This window comes from Tinamus guttatus, unplaced genomic scaffold, assembly GCF_059628265.1.
Source record: "Tinamus guttatus ecotype Peru unplaced genomic scaffold, ASM5962826v1 Tinamus_guttatus_pri_ptg001455l, whole genome shotgun sequence".
Classification (NCBI taxonomy): domain Eukaryota; kingdom Metazoa; phylum Chordata; class Aves; order Tinamiformes; family Tinamidae; genus Tinamus; species Tinamus guttatus.
Genome location: NW_028289989.1, coordinates 47,610 through 64,066, shown reverse-complemented (window position 1 = coordinate 64,066; position 16,457 = coordinate 47,610). Strand labels below are relative to the sequence as shown.

The 16,457-nt window shown below is 66.9% G+C and overlaps 2 protein-coding genes across 3 annotated transcripts; both read left to right on the top strand.

The window, feature by feature from the left end:
- The first annotated feature begins 1,473 nt into the window (after positions 1 to 1,473).
- IKZF4 (IKAROS family zinc finger 4) lies at positions 1,474 to 11,468 on the top strand. Of its 2 annotated transcripts, none has more exons than XM_088539175.1 (7): positions 1,474 to 1,545; positions 3,666 to 3,770; positions 7,243 to 7,503; positions 7,971 to 8,138; positions 9,907 to 10,056; positions 10,411 to 10,542; positions 10,735 to 11,468. In XM_088539175.1, exons 1-7 carry the CDS (start codon positions 1,506 to 1,508, stop codon positions 11,451 to 11,453), a joined length of 1,575 nt encoding a protein of 524 aa, XP_088395301.1. In that variant the 5' UTR covers positions 1,474 to 1,505; the 3' UTR covers positions 11,454 to 11,468. The 2 variants fall into 2 exon arrangements, with proteins under 2 accessions (XP_088395301.1, XP_088395302.1); XM_088539176.1 differs by having other exon boundaries at positions 1,500 to 1,545; positions 3,666 to 3,721.
- Positions 11,469 to 14,441: 2,973 nt separating this feature from the next.
- Positions 14,442 to 15,509, top strand: RPS26 (ribosomal protein S26). The gene is made up of 4 exons (XM_088539172.1): positions 14,442 to 14,460; positions 14,977 to 15,174; positions 15,253 to 15,383; positions 15,460 to 15,509. The coding sequence occupies exons 1-4, from the start codon at positions 14,442 to 14,444 to the stop codon at positions 15,493 to 15,495; spliced, it is 384 nt and encodes a 127-aa protein (XP_088395298.1). The 3' UTR covers positions 15,496 to 15,509.
- The last annotated feature ends 948 nt before the right edge of the window (positions 15,510 to 16,457 follow it).

The following is a 16,457-nucleotide window of genomic DNA, read 5'->3' as shown; positions in this document are numbered from 1 at the left end:
TGTTGGAAAATCAAGTGCGGCTAACGGAAACGCCGGTTCGGGAGAGGGAGCCACCGCGGCCTTTGCAGCGCTTAGTAATTCCTGTCCTGCCGGGAGCTCGGAGATGGTCGCGCCGGCTCCGCGGCTCAGCGTTCCCGTGGGATGGCCGCTTCCCGGCGGGAAGCCTGTCAGGAAGCCGGGAATGGTTGGGACGTGTCCCTAACCGGGGTGTCTTCTGCGAGGCGGCCGGGAGCTCGGATGCGCGGGAGGAAATAGGGAGAGGGGTGTTTAAAAATAATCCAGCAGATTGTGCTCCGCGTGGAATGGGGTTGGAGCGACCGCTTCGGGACGAAGGAGGAGGGGAACGGGGCTGGGATCCCTGCGGAAGCGGCGCCGGCTCCGCGGGGACCGGGAAGAGGCGCCGGGGAGCGGCCACGCGCAGACGGCGCCGGGAGCCGCTCGTCCCGTTTCTTCCCGTTCCCTCGTTTTAATTGGGCTCCTTCTGGGGAATTCCTCGTTTTCCTTGCGCTTGGGGAGCGGGACGCCGGCCGCGCCGCTCCGCTTCTCGCGCTCCCCTTCCCATCCCCGAGCCAACGATTATCCCGGAGCCGGGACCAGGAGCCGGGACCAGGAGCCCCGGCTGCGGATCCGTGCGGCGCGACGGGGCCGTGTTGGGTGGCGCTTCCCCATCCCCATCCGCACAGGCCGTTCCAGGACCGCCGTTCCCTATAGCTATAAGCCCTTCCTTACATTACAGCCCAAAACACCCGGTCCCCGACCAAGCAACTGCCCGACGTAAAATGACATAAACTAAATATTTACCCGGTTCCTCCAAAAACGCCCTCCGCGGAGCTCGGGCAGGGTCACCCTTAGGGCAGCCTCTTGGCGCTTGGTCATTTTTTCCCAATCCAGGGTTTCCCGATGCAGCCCCAGGTGCCGGGGAGCCGTGTCCCTCCGTGTCCCTCCGTGTCCCTCCGTGTCCCTCCGTGTCCCCGCGTGCTGCCGTGCCCGCGCCGGGGTTTCGGAGCGCGGTTTGTCTGCGTTAACCTGGAGTGAGGAGTGGGGTTAATGAGCCCAGCCTTGTCCGTGTCCGGATTCATCCCGAGTGGCGCGTGGCCTGGAGCAACATTGTCCTGCTGATTCCAGGCCCTCCAGGGAGCAATTCCTGCCAAAAATCTGCTTGCCAAAGGGGCACCATTGGGCGAGAGCGACTGCTTTCCTCCAGCCCCAAAAGGTACCAAAGTCCCCTTAAAAAGTCCCGTTTCCGTTCAAACTGGCCATTGAAAAAAAGGCGAGAAAAGTGAATATCGTTTCTTCTTTCTCTGTGTGCAAATCACATTTACTTGCCTTTTATTTGTCATTTATTGCCAAAGGAAACCCATCCGAATGTATAAAATGTTGGTTATCTCTGTGGGGAGCCCAGCAGCGAAATCCAAGGCCGATTCCCTGTGATCCGGGTGCGCGGCCGCTCGGCAGAGCCCCAGATCCCTGAGCTCCGCTTTCTCTTGCAGCAACGTGCTCCAAGGATGGATATAGAGGACTGTAATGGACGATCCTACATATCCGGTGAGTCCGATCGGGATTTTGTTGGGTTTTGGAGTCGCTTTCGCGTCGGGGTCTCAGCTGCCCTGTGTTCGGGTGCTGCCGTGGCGCTCGGAGCAGCGACGGACGCTCGGAGCAGCCCATGCAGCTCGTTGGCCATCCGGGTGTTAATGCCGGCCGTAGCCAACGGATAATTATGGAAACAAGGGAAAAAAATCCCACCGAGGCCGATCCTGGAGAGTTTGCGCCGAGGCCCTCGCGCTCGGGTGCTGCTTTGGTGGCTCCTGGTGCGGCGTCACCAGCTGCGCGTGGGATTTCCAGCATTCCCGGGATGCTGTGGGGTCCTGGGTCGAAAGCATCCGCTGCCTTGTGCTTAGGAGCCATTCCCAGGGTTTGGAGGGCATGGGAATGGTCAAGGGATGGGCACAAGGAAGGGGAGAAGAGCAGAGCCGTGGCCAAGGCTTGCGGGGAGTTTTGCATCCGGACAGCTCCGTTCACCGGCTCCAGCTCCATGGGAAACCACCCGCTTCCCACCCGCCGCAGCCAAATTCCAGGTATTTTGTTAACTTTTGGGCCGCTGACCCGAAAGGCTGGGAGGAAATAAACAGCCGGAGCCCCGAAAGTCCCTGTTTGTGTGAACCGGAATCGCACCGACAGTGGTAAAACCCCCGCGTTCGTCAGCGAGGTGACGGAAAGCCCGGGAGCTGCTTTGGTCTCCGTTAGATCCTGCGCGGGAAACGAGGCGGTTTTGGCCCGGCGCCGGGTGGGACAAGGCGCAGGCGGGGGGATTCAGCCCTCCCGAGCGCGCCGGTGGCGCCGGCGGCCGCCTCGTCCCCGAGCCCCGCGGGTGACGCGTTCCCGTCCCCGTGGATAACGGGGCGCGCAGCTCGTCCCCGCGGCACCGTTGGGTTCCTGTTGTTCGCAGAGCAAAGGAAACGCGAGCCGAGATTTCCAGGAGTCTGGAAAGCTTTGGGAGAGGGAAGAGCTCGGGGATGTTGAGCTTTGGAGGAGCGAGGACAGACCCGGTGGCTTCTCCTTGATGTCCCGGGCAGCTTCCGCACGGGGGTTCTCCCGTTCTCCCCTCCGTGGGCACTCGGAGCGGGCGCTTCCCGCTGCTCCCGTCCCCCTAACGCCCTGGGAGCGCCTCGTGCTCCGGGATGGGCCCGCGGAGGCGGGAGCCGCGCTCCGGAGCGGCCGCGCGAGGGATCCCTGGGGATCACTGAGCGCTTCGGCCCTTGGATGCGGCCGGATGCTGGGAAGCACGTGGGAAAGCGGAAGCGGCTCCTCTGGCTACGGAGCAGCTCCGGAGCCACCGGGAAGCGCAGGGGGTTGGATCCAGCCCTCCTGGATGTGCTCCGGGTCTGAGGGCGACAGGGAGCGGGGAACCCAGGGGTTTGTGCCCCATTTCCAAGGTTGGGAATCACGACTTCCATGTCCCCATCTGCATCCGTGTGGGAGGCTCGGAGCCCCCGGATCGAGGCGCGTGGGAGCCGGGGCTCGAGTTAGGGCCGATGCTGCCGATCCCGGGGCTGCTCCTTCCCGCGGCGCTCCGGAGCCGGATCCGCAGCCCGGCTGCCTGCCTGGAAAATGCCGGTGGCTCCTGTGGCTTCCAGGAATCTCCTGCAGCTTCCAGGAACCGGTGCTTCCTGGAAGGTGAGAGGCCGGGCTCGGCCGTTTCTAAGGAGGTGGCTCCGGAGCGCCACACGGCCGAGCCGCGCGAGGGACGGGGCAGGATGCTGGGAGCGCTCCGGGCCGGTGCCGCGCGCTCCGTGCGCCCGGCGCTGTCGGAAGCACCGAGGAGAAGGCTCCCGTGGCTCCGACCCGGCCCGGCGGGAAGGGAAGGATCCACCGTGTCCGTCCGCGCGACCCTGGCAGGGAGCAGGATCCCTTGGGAACGCTGCCGGGCGCCTTGGGAAGGGCCAGGGCGCTGCAGGGGCCTCGGGAGCGATTGCCCTGCGCACCGGGATGGCCGAGGGAAGCGTTTCTCCGGATTTACCCTGTACTTGGGAATAGCGTTAGCAGCCGTGCCGGGGGCACCACGTTTCCCATCGCGAACTTCCGCGCAGCCGCTTTGCCGGAGGCAGCGGCCCCGCGTACCGGCACCGGCCGGGCCCCGTCCTGACCCGCTCCCCCCGCTCCCGCAGGTAGCGGCGATTCCTCCCTGGAGAAGGAGTTCGGCTCGGCGCTGGCGGGCGCCGCGGTGAGCACCCCCAACAGCCAGCACTCGTCCCCGAGCCGCTCGCTCAGCGGTGAGTACCGGCGGGACGCGCGCTCACCCACCGCTCCCAATCCCGCTGCTCGCTTCCCACCGCAAGGGGATGAATCCCTGCCCGGCTGCTCCGTTGTGTCCGTCGGGAAGGCGCTTCCCGGCGCCCGCGCGCGTTGCGCTGCGCGGGAGCATCCTGCTCCGCGCGGGACGTGTCCGGCTGCCGCGCGAGCGCTGGGAGGGCCGGCGGCGCCCGCCCCAAACGCGATTCCGGCGGGAGAAGCCGACACCGGCCACGGGAAGCTCCATCCCAGGGCACTTGGGTGACGCTGCGTTTTCCCGGTCCCCACTGCCCTGGGAAACCCTGGCGCTACCTCCCCCATAGCCACATCAGGCCATTTCCATACCCAGGCCATTTTGTTCCCCGATCCATGAGTTTATGCGGAGCGTGGAACGTCCCAGCTCCTTCCCTGCCGCTCGCCTGAGCTCTCTCCCTCTCTGCTTTAATTTTTGTTCCCGGTTAAGTGAACGAATCCCTTTTTTCACGGGAACGGAACGCGAGCGGCAGCGACGCTCGTTACGTCCCCGTCTTCCCGGCGCTGCCACGGGAGGTAGGGCAGCTCTGCCGTCCCCCCGGATCGACTCCGCGGACGTCGGAAGGGTTGGGACTGCTCCCATCCTCCCTCTCTCCCGCCTTTCAGCACGTAGTTGCTGGGCTTTTCCCTGGAGGAGAAACTCCCCCGCAGTTTATCCCTGTGGGCTTCCAGCAGCGAGTTCATCGGGACACCTCCACGTAGGTCCTGGCATTTGAAGGTTGCTTTTTCCGAATCAGGATAAAATAAACCTCCCAAATTACGTTTTCAGAGCGGGGAATATTCTCTATTAGCTATGTTCCCACTTTCCCCTTTACTGCTTGCTGTTTATTCTATATTTGCCCTACAAAAGTGCTCATCAAAGAAGCGAAATCTTGGGTTTTTGCAAAAGCCGCTTCCGAGACGTAACTTGACTTTTCACTTGATCGTAAGCGAGAGGGATTGAGCGCGTGGCCCGACAGGGAGGACGGTCGGGATCGCTCCCGCGTTCCCGGCAGGACCTGGTGACGGCCGTGCCGCTGATCCGCGCTGACTTCGCAGCCGGTTCGCCGGGCAGCCGCGTGCCCCGCAGCGGCGGGAGCGTTATGTAACCCGCGCTCTGCAGCGCGCGGCCTCCGCGGCGGCTCCGCAGGGAGAGCTGCACAACAATAGTTGGCCTCCCTTCTGCACCCGGGAAAAAACAAGTCCCCAGGGGAACGGGGGAAAAAAAAGCAACTCAAAGAGCAGCAAACGGCGCCGCGGCCGGCAGCTCCTGCCGCTGCGCGAGGAGCTTTCACCCCGTGTTTGTGCACGGAGGCGGCCGCGCTGCCTCCCGGGATGCTCCCCGGGGAGCGCCGTGGCCCCGGCAGTACCCGGAGTCCTGGTTTTCTCCGGGGATACTGGAAGCCGAGCGGCTCCGCTCACCGGAGCCGAGGTGCCCCCGTAGCTCCCGTCGCCAGGAGTCTCTCTGGGAATGCCGTGGTGGCTGCAGGAATCCCGGAAGGGCGGAGGGCAGCGGGAGCCAGTGCATGGGGGACGCCCGCATGCTCCGAGGGATGTCCCGCGCTGTCCGTGTGCTCCCGCTCACTCCAGGGCACATCCCATGCGCTCCGGAGGGCATCCCGTGCCGTCCCGCTCATTCTGGGGGACGTCCTGCTCGCTCCTCGGGACGCCCCATGCTGCCCCGCGCGCTCTGGGGGACATCCCGTGCTGCCCCGCTTGCTCCTGCGGACACCCCATGCTGTCCTGCGCAGTCCGGGGCGCATCCCGTGCTGCCCCGCGCGCTCCGGGCGACGTCCCGCATTGCCCCGTGCGCTTCTGGGGACGCCCCGCGCTGCCCTGCGCACTGCAGGGAATGTCCCACGCCGCCCTGCGCGCTCCAGGGGCCATCCCGTGCCACTCCGCGCGCTCCAGGGGACATCCCGTGCTGCTCCGCGCGCTCCGCGGGACGTCCCGGCGAGTCTTGGCTCGGGGCTCCCTGAGGACCCCCCGGGCGCTGGCAGCCGGATCCCGTGTCCGGCGGTGCCGGGGACGTCGCCGGCGGCTCCGCGGCGGCTCCGCGGGGCGGACGCGGCTCCCGGGGCAGAGGCGGGAGCTGGCCCGGCCCCAGCACTCGGAGCTCCGGGAGCCGCGCGGCTGCGGCGGCCGCTCCGTTCTCACGCCCGGCCCCACCAGGCAGCCTGGGCTCCGGAATCTCCTGCCCGCGGGCGGCAGCGTCTCCTTTGTGTCTGTAAAGTTCAGTTTCCTCCGGCCCCCACAGTTCTCCTCTTAAGGGATTGGGAAGAGCCTCCTGCTTTAAATGGAAGAAATAAGAATCTGGGATTTGAAGGGATTCTGTAAATATTTTGCTTAAGGCCACAGGCTCCGCGGGCTGCGCGGGTGACCCGGACTCGGCTCCGCTCCTGCCGGAGCAGGTAGCGGCTGCTCCGGAGCTGCTTCCCGGCCGGGCGCAGAGCCTCCCGGGCGGATTCCCGCTGGATCCAGGCTGCTGACAGCCAGGGAAAGCAGGAGGCAACTTCCCGGTTGCGGATTTGCTCTCCGAGCGAGCGGCGTTGGCCGGGGCCGCGGCGTCCCGGCGGCGGCTCCCCCGGAGCAGAGGGCCCGGCCGGCATTCCGAGGTGGGACGAGGCGCACGGATGAGGCCGGCGGGATGCGGGGAGGAGGAGGAGGAGGAGGAGGGCTCACGCGCTCCCTCCTGCTCCGCGGCCGCCTCGTCCCAGGGCCCGTGTGATGCGCGGCATTCCTGGGATCATTAGAATAGCGAGGAATGTAGGTCACGGCTGGCGCATCCCTTCGCCTCGCCGCGCCGCGGGAGGAGCGCGAGGGAGCGCGCGCCGGCACCGCGGGCCCCGGCGCGACGGAGCGGCTCCGCCGGCCTGTCCCGCTCCGGGCGCTCCGCAGGGAGCGCCAGGACCCCGCGTTCCGCCAGCGCTCATTCCCGCTCCCTTTTCCCATCTTCTCACGTCAGCGAGAACTTGCAGCAGAGCCAGCTCTGCCCCCGCGAGCTGCGATTCCCGACTCCGTCGAGAAGGACTCGCGTGAGGCGCTCGGTGCCCGTTGATCCCGAGGCTTCAGCGACTCGGGGAGTCCAAACGTGGCGGCTTCTGCTGCCGCTAAAGCCCTTTCCATGCCGGGGTGCTTTTTCTTTCCCCTCTCATTGAATCTGGGGAATAAAATGCTCTTTCTCAGAAGGCCGCCTTACAGGGCGGAATCCACAGCACTGGTGTCCGGGGTGTAAAACCAGCCCTGTAGCCCGTGATGGGTGTTTGGTGCCTGCTCTTAACTAGTCAAGAAGTGCAGAGCCCCGCTGGGCGCAGGCAGGGCGCGTACCCCGTCACCGGTGTTTCCTTGGGGGGGTCTTTTCCAAAACGTGCTCCAGACTTCCCAGAGCTCCCGTTTCTTTTCCCGGCGTTGCCTCTCCTCACCCTGTGCGCTTCCCCGCAGCCAACTCCATCAAGGTGGAGATGTACAGCGATGAGGAGGGCAGCCGGCTGCTCCCGCAGGACGAGCGCCTGCTCGACAAGGACGACAGCGTCATCGTGGACGACTCGCTCTCGGAGCCGCTGGGCTACTGCGACGGCTCCGGCGCGGAGCCGCACTCGCCCGGCGGCATCCGCCTGCCCAACGGGAAGCTCAAGTGCGACATCTGCGGCATGGTGTGCATCGGCCCCAACGTGCTCATGGTGCACAAGCGCAGCCACACCGGTGAGCACGCGGCGGCGGGGAATCCCGGAATCCCAGAGCGGCCGAGGTTGGCAGGGACCTCTAGGGATCGCCCAGTCCAACCCCCTGCTCCAGCAGGGACACCCAGAGCAGGGGCTCAGGGATCATCCAGGCGGGTTGGAGATCTCCAGAGGAGCCGCCACAGCCTCTGGGCAGCCTGTGCCAGGGCTCGGGCACCCTCACTGGAAAGTTCTTAGCGGGAAGCGGGTTTCCGGAGCGGGTGCCGCGTTCGGGATGGTCCCGCATCTGTTCCCAGCCACGGTGGGTTTCATCACCCCAAACGGAGTCCCCCGGGGCACTTGGGGACGTGGTTCAGCAGGCTGGTGTCAAAGGGGCTACGGTTCTTTTCCAAGCACGATGATTCCGTGATCGATCCTGGAGCAGCCGGATCCACGGATGCGGCCGCTCCGGAGCGCGCGGCAGCCGCTGACGCGCTGCTCGTGTTGCAGGAGAGCGGCCCTTCCACTGCAACCAGTGCGGGGCCTCCTTCACGCAGAAGGGCAACCTGCTGCGCCACATCAAGCTGCACTCGGGCGAGAAGCCCTTCAAGTGCCCGTTCTGCAACTACGCCTGCCGCCGCCGCGACGCGCTCACCGGCCACCTGCGCACGCACTCAGGTGGGTCCCGCGCGCGGCCCCGCTCGCCGTTGGTGCCTCTCCCAGATAAACGCGTGCCAGGTTTTGTGGAGGTGCCGCCCGTGGGTGCGCCCCGCGCCGGGGCGGCCTGCCCGGCGTTCCGCGGGGTCCCGTTCCTTGCGGGGCGGTTTGCAGCTCCGGGGCGCGCGGGGCTGGTGCCGACGGCTGCGCCCGGCGGCCGCCCCGTGAGCTCCCCGCGCCACTCGGCCTCCCGCTGCCACAGCTGGCAGCCAGGGCTGCCAAGGGAAGCCAATTCCGGGATTTCTCCCTTATCTCTGAGAAGGAAGAATAAAAAAAAAAAGGGATGAGCCCGCAGTGAGAGGCAAAAACCCCGGTGTCATTCACTCTGTCGGGAGCGCGCGGCTCCCCGCCCCGCGCGGAGACGGGAACGGCGGCTCCAGCGGTGGCTCCCTACGGAGCGCCGCGATGCGGCCAGGCCGGAGACCCCTCCGGGCAGGAGCCGTCGGCACCGCCAGCCCCTCCTCCTGCTCCCCCTCGAGGATGGAGCCCGTTCCCGGACCCCTTCCGGGCAGTGCGGGACGGGAAGAGCAGAAGAAGCCCCGGAGAGCCCTTAGCTCCCGGCCCTGCTCCGTGGGCAGCTCCGGCTGCGCCGCCGGCACGGCCGTCATTGCCTGGAGAGCTGCGGAAACGGGGCGAGTCCGTGCAGGATATCGAGCAGGAATTCATCGTTCTGAGAGCTAATTGCTGAGGAAACCTTGGCGCAATGGGGAAACCTTGGTGCAGCTGGCTCTGCGCTCCGGGCCTGGAGCCCCAGGACTCGTGGCCAGGGGCAGAGCGGAGCCACCTCCCGTCCGGAGCTGGGGTCCGGGGCAGGTTCCTTCCAAGGGGACTTCGGGATGTCACCGCGGAGCTTCCTGGCACCGGGGAAGAGCCAGGTCCCCTCATGGAGTTTTGCAAAGCTCAAGGGAGCGCAGGGCTCGGGCTTGCGTCTGTGTTGAGGGGTGACGAAGCGGAGCCGTTCGGGATACCCATGGCTTGGGATAGGGATTACGGAGCCCTAGCGGAGCCGGAGCCGCGGCTCCCGCGCTGCGGTCGCTGCTTTGAGGAATGCGTTCCCAGCACGTTCTGTGCCGGGACGGAGCGGTGGTGACGCCGCTGCCGAGCAGATCCCGCGCCGGGCAGCGCCTCCCGGCTCCGATTCCCACCTGGAGGCGCCGCGGGGGAAACTGCGGCCGGTCCCACACGCCGCTGTCACCCCGGCCACGCCGCGCGGCCGGGCACGGGGCGGTTTGGGCTGCACGGGGCGGCCTGTCGCGCGTGGGGCAGATTCGGTGCTTTGCTCCTCAGCTCCGTCCTCGGCCCCGTGCGCTGGGGACGCGGCGGCAGCGCGGGGCGTCCAGGGGCTCTCGTGTCCTCGTCCTTCCCTTCCTGCCGCTCTGCTCTGCCCTCGGGACCCGCAGCCTTCCCCGGGGCCGGACATTTCGCTCCTCTCCGAGTGTTGGAGCCGGGGCGGTGAGAAGTGACGATTCCCCTCTGCCCCGAAAACGTGTTTTTGAGAAGAGCTTAAAGGTTAAACCACAAGCGACAAAAACAACCCGTTGAATCTGACAGGAACAGAAAACACGGGCCAGGCAACGTTGAGCGCGACGGGCCCCCTGCGGCGGGCCGTGCTCTGCCAGAGGAGCCGAGTTAGGAGCTGAGAACTGCAAGTTCGGGGCCGTTTCTCCGCTCCGGAAGCGGCTGCAGCGCCGTTGCAGCGCAGCCATGCTCTCGTTTCCGTGTCTTGCAGTGTCCTCGCCCACGGTGGGCAAGCCCTACAAGTGCAACTACTGCGGGCGCAGCTACAAGCAGCAGAGCACGCTGGAGGAGCACAAGGAGCGCTGCCACAGCTACCTGCAGAGCCTCAACCCCGACCCGCAGGCGCTGGCCGGCCAGCAAGGTGGGTGCCGTGGTGGGGAACGGCTCCGCTTGCAGCCCCGGCACGTCCCGCGCGTCCGCGGCCGGGAGCGCGCGGGGATGAACGGCTGCGGAGCGCGCGAGGGCAGAGCGCGGCCTTGGCCGTGCCGCTTCCCGACTGCTCCGTGTGCCGGCAGCCCGGGATTCCTGCGGAACAGCGCATGGTTTGGGGGTGGCCGAGCAGGCGGCGGGGATGGGAATGCCCTGCCCTGCAGGAGCTTGCAGGCCCGGAGCCGCTTCCCCGGAGCGGCAGCGCCGGCGCAGGGAGGCTGCTCCCACAGAGCCGGAGCCTGGTGGCAGCTCCACGCCGGTGACCGGCCCTCCCTTGTCCTGCCAGGTGACGAGATGCGAGACCTGGAGCTGGTGCCGGACTCCCTGCTTCACCCGCCCTCCGAGCGGCCGACGTTCATGGACCGCCTGGCCAACAGCCTCACCAAACGGAAGCGCTCGACGCCGCAGAAGTTTGTGGGTAAGGGGCCGCCCCGTCGCCTCCCGGGCGGAGCGCGGAGCGGCGAGGCCGGAGCGGGGCCGCGGGGGCAGCCCCCGCGCGCAGGGAGGGCCGCGGCGTCGCCGGGCGCCCGCGCTCCCCGGGGCGCTTCCCGGGGCGCTCTGCGGCCGGGGGCTCCGCGCCGGGCTCCTCACGCCGTCTCGCTGCCCGCAGGGGAGAAGCAGATGCGGTTCTCGCTCTCGGAGCTGCCCTTCGACGTGAGCGCCGGCTTCGAGAAGGACGTGGAGCTGGTGGCGGCGCATCACCCGCTGGAGCCGGCGTACGGCGGCTCGCTGGCGCTCATGGGCGGCGAGCACCTGCGGCCGCTGCGCCTGCCGCCCACAAACTGCATCTCCGAGGTGACCCCCGTCATCAGCTCCGTGTACACGCAGATGCAGCCGCTGCCGGCGCGCCTGGAGCTGCCGGGCGGCCGCGAGGCGGCCGAGGGCCACGAGGACGCGGCCGACGGAGCCCATCTGCTGTACCGGGGCCGCGAGGCCGCCGCGTCGCCCGCCAACGGCTGCCAGGACTCCACGGACACAGAGAGCAACCACGAGGAGCGGAGCTCGCAGCCGCCGGCCGGCAGCGGCAGCCGCCCCAGCCCGGCCTACGCCAAAGAGGAGCCCAAGGGGCCCGAGGGGCCCGCGGCCGCCCGCGCCACCCCCAGCGCCGCCAAAGACGCCCTGCGGGTGCTCAACGAGGACGGCGAGCAGCTGCGCGCCTTCAAGTGCGAGCACTGCCGCATCCTCTTCCTGGACCACGTCATGTTCACCATCCACATGGGCTGCCACGGCTTCAGAGACCCTTTCGAGTGCAACATCTGTGGCTACCACAGCCAGGACCGGTACGAGTTCTCCTCGCACATAGTGCGGGGCGAGCACAAAGTCGGCTAAAACCGCGCGCGCCCCGGCCCCCTCGACCTGCCCTCTGCTCCTCCCCGGCCTCTAGCTCAGCCCCTCCACCCCTAGGGCATGAAACTGTTGGTTTTTGGTTTTTGGTTTTTTCTTTTATACTCCTTTGCACTGACTTTGGCTACAAAAATATTTAAAAAAATCAATAGCTAAAAAAAAAAAAAAAAAACAACCCCGCCGAGGGGGAGCTCTTAACAATTTGCCTTTTTATAAATGAAGTTATTTAAATATTAACAGACTTTTTTTGTGCTTTCTCCCCCCCTTCTCTCACCTCCCTCTGTTATTTATTAAGCTTTTTAGTTTCTCTTTTTTATAACGCTTTTTTCCCCTCTCCCTCGCGAAGTCTCGCTTGAATTTTTGAGACTGGTCCTGCTCCGTCGCGCTGCTCCCGGGCGCGGAGAACCTCAGATCAGGTGCTAAAACCCACGGACGCCCCCGGGGCCACGAGCCGCCTCCTGCGGGGGCTCCGGGGGCTCCCGAGCTTTAACCGCGTCTCCGGGCTCCGAGCGGGAGCGACGCCGGGACCCCCGGAGCTGCTGTCGCATGACTTGAACCTCTCCCGGCTGCGGGTCGGGATGGCTCCGACGGAGCCACGGAAACGTGGGAAGGTGGCGAACGTCCTGGGGGCTCGCCAGGATCCCCCGCCCTCCTCCTCCTCCTCCTCCTCCTCCTCCTCCTCCTCCTCCTCGTCCTCGTGCCGGCGGATCCGATCCGATCCGTGCTGGCGTCGGTGCCGCCGCCTCCGTTCGCGTCTCTTTGCGCTGCCTCTGCCTGCTCCCGGGAGCGGTCCCGGCTCCGGAGCGGTGCAGCCCCCTCTCCCCGGGATAACCCGGCTCCCGCCGGTTCCCGCCGCAGCCGCTTCCTCCCGCGGAGCCCTCGGCAAAGGGCCGGGGCCGGCGGGGCCCTCGCTAACCAAAAACCCGGGGTGGCAGCAGGGGCTCCCGCGGGGCCGTCCCGCTCCCCCGGCCCACGATGCATAAAATCCGTCACTCGGGAGCGGCTCCCAACTGCTCTCCCAAGGATGAAACCAAAGGTGTTCTTTTTTCTACGAAAACAAACGAAACCACCTCACGAGTCGGCAACGCTCGTTGCTCTTAATTTTCTCTTGATTCCATTTTGTTTTTTCCCTTCCTTCTCGCTGTTCCGTGCGCGGCGTTCCTGGCCAAGGTGCCGCTCGGGGATAATCGGACGTCAGGGACCTTCCCGGTCCCGCATCGGAGCCTCCCGGCCGCTTCCTCCCGAGTCTGGGGCATTGCTGAAATTAAGGTGAAAACCTCTATTTTTCCCCAAGCACGTGCAAGTCCCAGGCCCGGGAGTCTGGGCTGCATTTGGGGGGATTTGGGCCAATCCGGGGAGCGTCCGCCGGGAAGGGGCGGCCGCCGCTTCCGAGGAGCTCGGCCGATGCTGGCGCCGAATCCTGCTCGTTTTCCCTGATGAAGCAATAAGCGCCAGGCTGGGGGGGCTGCTGCGGTGCCAGGGGGGCAGTTTTCCGAATCCGGCGTTTCCCACCCCAAGCCGGGCGCGCTCCGGCCCCTGCTCCCTCCAGCCGCTCTTCCGCCCGGATCCGGCTCCGCTCCCGCGGCGGGCGGCGCTTCCCGACTGTTACTCCCCAACCCGCTTGAGGCCGGAGCAACGATCCGCGATTTCGGGTGAAGCCCCCGGTGCCCTGCGGGAAAACAGGAATCGCAAGGGTTTGTTTCTTGAAAAAAGAAGAAACGGAAGTTCTGAAATTTATACGCCTTTTTTTTTTTTTCCTGTATCTCTCTCTTCTTTTACGTGTAAAAGAGTCTAAAACAAATGTAGGGATTTTGTAAAACTCCAGGTCGCTTTACTCGTGTAAATATATATATTTTTTAATCAGATGTATGAAGAACAAACGATGATGTGCAATACCCCGGCCCCCGCCACGGCGCTCCCCTCCTCTCCCCCCTTTTCATTTGTATCGCGTTAATGGATTTGCTGTCGTCTTGGTTTTTCCCTTTTTTGTGAGGTTAGACTCGCTTTTGAGAGAGAAAAACAGAAAAAGAAAGAAAAAAACCCCAGACCCTGCCCCAAGCCCCCGTTTCTTCCCGCGGAAGCTTTTTGTATCTGTAAGATATTGTAAGTACCTTTGTGTAATGGAGATCTACTACTGTAAGTTTTGTACTGTACTGGCTGAAGGTCTGTTATAAATAAACATGAGTAATTTAACGGCGACTTTTTTTTTTTGCCCAATTGGGTGCCCTTTCACCCCAAAATGAGGATGGGGGGGCAGGACGCCTGGGTCCAAGGGGTGGGGGGGGCTCTGCCCTATGAGTCCCCCCATAGGGGTCCCCCCATAGGGGTCCCCCCCTACAGAATTGGGGGGTGGTGTCGCCCCCCCCCCATTTGGGGTGGGGGTGGCACCGGGGTGGGGGTGGGGCGGGACGCCCGGGGGGGCTGGGGGGTCCCGCGGGATTTGGGGCTCCCCCCCCGCCCCGAACTACATTTCCCAGCGCGCCCCGCGGCGCTGGGGGGCGGGGCGGGGCGGCCGCACGTGGTGCCGCGCGGGGCTCCCCTCACGCCGCGCGGGATCCCTCCGCCCCGGGCGCGCGAGGACAAGTAGTCCCCGCCCGCCGCCCCCCGCGCCCGCCGCCTTCCCCATTCCCCCCCATTCCCCCCGTTCCGCCCCGTTCCGCCCCGTCCCGTCCCGTCCCGTCCCGCCGCGCGCACCGGGGCTCAGGGCAGCCCCGCGGGGCGGCCCGGGGCCGGCGGGCGGCGGCGGCGGAGGCGCTTCCGGCGCGGAGGGCCGCTATATAAGGGCGGCGGCGCGGCGGCCGGATCCTCTTTCGGCTCCAAGATGGTGAGCGCGGCGCGGCCGGGGGGCCCGAACGGGGCCCGAACGGGGCCCGGGGGAGCCGGGGAGGCCCCGGAGCGGCCCGGGAGCTCTCGGGGGCCCGGGGGAGCCCGGAGGGGCTGGATGGGGGCGGCCATGTGGGGCGGGGGGCTGCGATGGCCGGCGGGGGCCGATGTGGGGCAGGAAGGGCCGGGAGGGGGCGGGAAGGGCCATGTGGGGCCGGGGGAGGGGGGCGGATCCAAGGGCCCCTATGGGGCCATCGCGGTGGGGGGGCTCCCGGGGGGGCCGTGGGGGACCCTGGTGAGCCCGTGGGGCCCTGTGGGGCAGGGGGCCGCATGGGGCAGGGGGGCTGCGTGGGGCTGCGTGGGGCAGGGGGGCTGCATGGGGCAGGGGGTGCATGGGGCAGGGGGCTGCGTGGGGCAGGGGGCTGCGTGGGGCAGGGGGCTGCATGGGGCAGGGGCTGCGTGGGGCAGGGGGCTGCGTGGGGCAGGGGGCTGCGTGGGGCAGGGGGCTGCGTGGGGCAGGGGGCTGCGTGGGGCAGGGGGCCGCGTGGGGCAGGGGGCTGCGTGGGGCAGGGGGGCTGCGTGGGGCAGGGGCTGCATGGGGCAGCATGGGGCAGCCCCCAATGGGCAGCACGGGGGCCGTGGGGCGCTCGCTCTTGGGGATGGGGCTGGGTCCGGGGGGGCTCAGCCGCGCGTCCCCCCGCGCAGACCAAGAAGAGGAGGAACAACGGGCGCGCCAAGAAGGGCCGCGGGCACGTGCAGCCCATCCGCTGCACCAACTGCGCGCGCTGCGTGCCCAAGGACAAGGCCATCAAGAAGTTCGTCATCCGCAACATCGTGGAGGCGGCCGCCGTGCGCGACATCTCCGAGGCCAGCGTGTTCGACTGTGAGCGCCGCGCGCGGCCGCGGGGACGCGCGTCGGGGTGACCCCCGCCCTGACCGCGTCCCCCCGTGTCCCCCGCAGCGTACGTGCTGCCCAAGCTGTATGTGAAGCTGCACTACTGCGTGAGCTGCGCCATCCACAGCAAGGTGGTGCGGAACCGCTCGCGCGAGGCCCGCAAGGACCGCACGCCGCCGCCGCGCTTCCGCCCCGCCGTACGTATGGGCCGGGGCCGGGGGCGCTGCCCCCCGCGCAGCCTCCCGCTCACCCTCCGTCCCCTTCTCTCCGCAGGGCGCTGCCCCCCGGCCCCCTCCCAAGCCCATGTAAAGCGGCTGCGCCCGGACGAGTCCAGAGCTTCAATAAAGGGTTTCACAGCGACCGGCTGAGCGAGTGCCTGGGGGGGCGGCGCTTCCCGGTGCTCCGGGCGGGAGCTGCCGGTCGTTACCCGCCGGGGCTGTGTGTGCAGGCGGAGCGGGAAGGGGTGTGTGTGTGTGTGTGTGTGTGTGTAGGGGGGTGTGTGTGTGTGTAAACACCTCTGACTGTGCGTGTGTGCACACCGTGTGTGTGCGTGTGTACACCTGCACATGCAGGTGTGTGTGTAGGTGTGTGTGTGTAAACACCCTCTGTGTGTGTGTGCACACCGTGTGTGTGTACACCTGCACATGCAGGTATGTGTGTAGGGCTGTGTGTGTAAACACCCTCTGACTGTGCGTGTGTGCACACCGTGTGTTTGCGTGTGTACACCTGCACATGCAGGTATGTGTGTAGGGCTGTGTGTGTGTACACCGTGTGTGTGTACACCTGCACATGCAGGTATGTGTGTAGGGCTGTGTGTGTACACGCCCTCTGACTGTATGTGTGCACTCTGTGTGTGTGTATGTGTGCACACACCTCTGGGTGTGCGTGTGTGTGTGTACCCGCCTCCGGGTGTGCACGCCTGTGCGCAGGGCTGTGCACACCCCTGTGTGGGTGTGCGCCGCAGAGCATCGCGGGGGGGGGAACTCCTGCCAACCCCCCCAAGGGCTGGTGCTGCCCCAAGTCCTTGGGGGGAAGCGGGAGCTGCCCTGGGCTGGGGGCTGCGGGGGGGCAGCCTGGTTGGTTCTGGGGGGCTGAGGGGGCTGAGGGGTCCCGGGGGAGCAAAGGTTGGCCCAGGGGGGCCGGATGGGGCCAGGTTGGCCCAGGGGGGCCGGATGGGGCCAGGTTGGCCCCGGTGGGGGGACTGCAGGACCGTGGGAGGCCCGAGAGCACCGGGGGCTGCGGAGGGGCCGGATTCCACCTCCCCCAAGAGA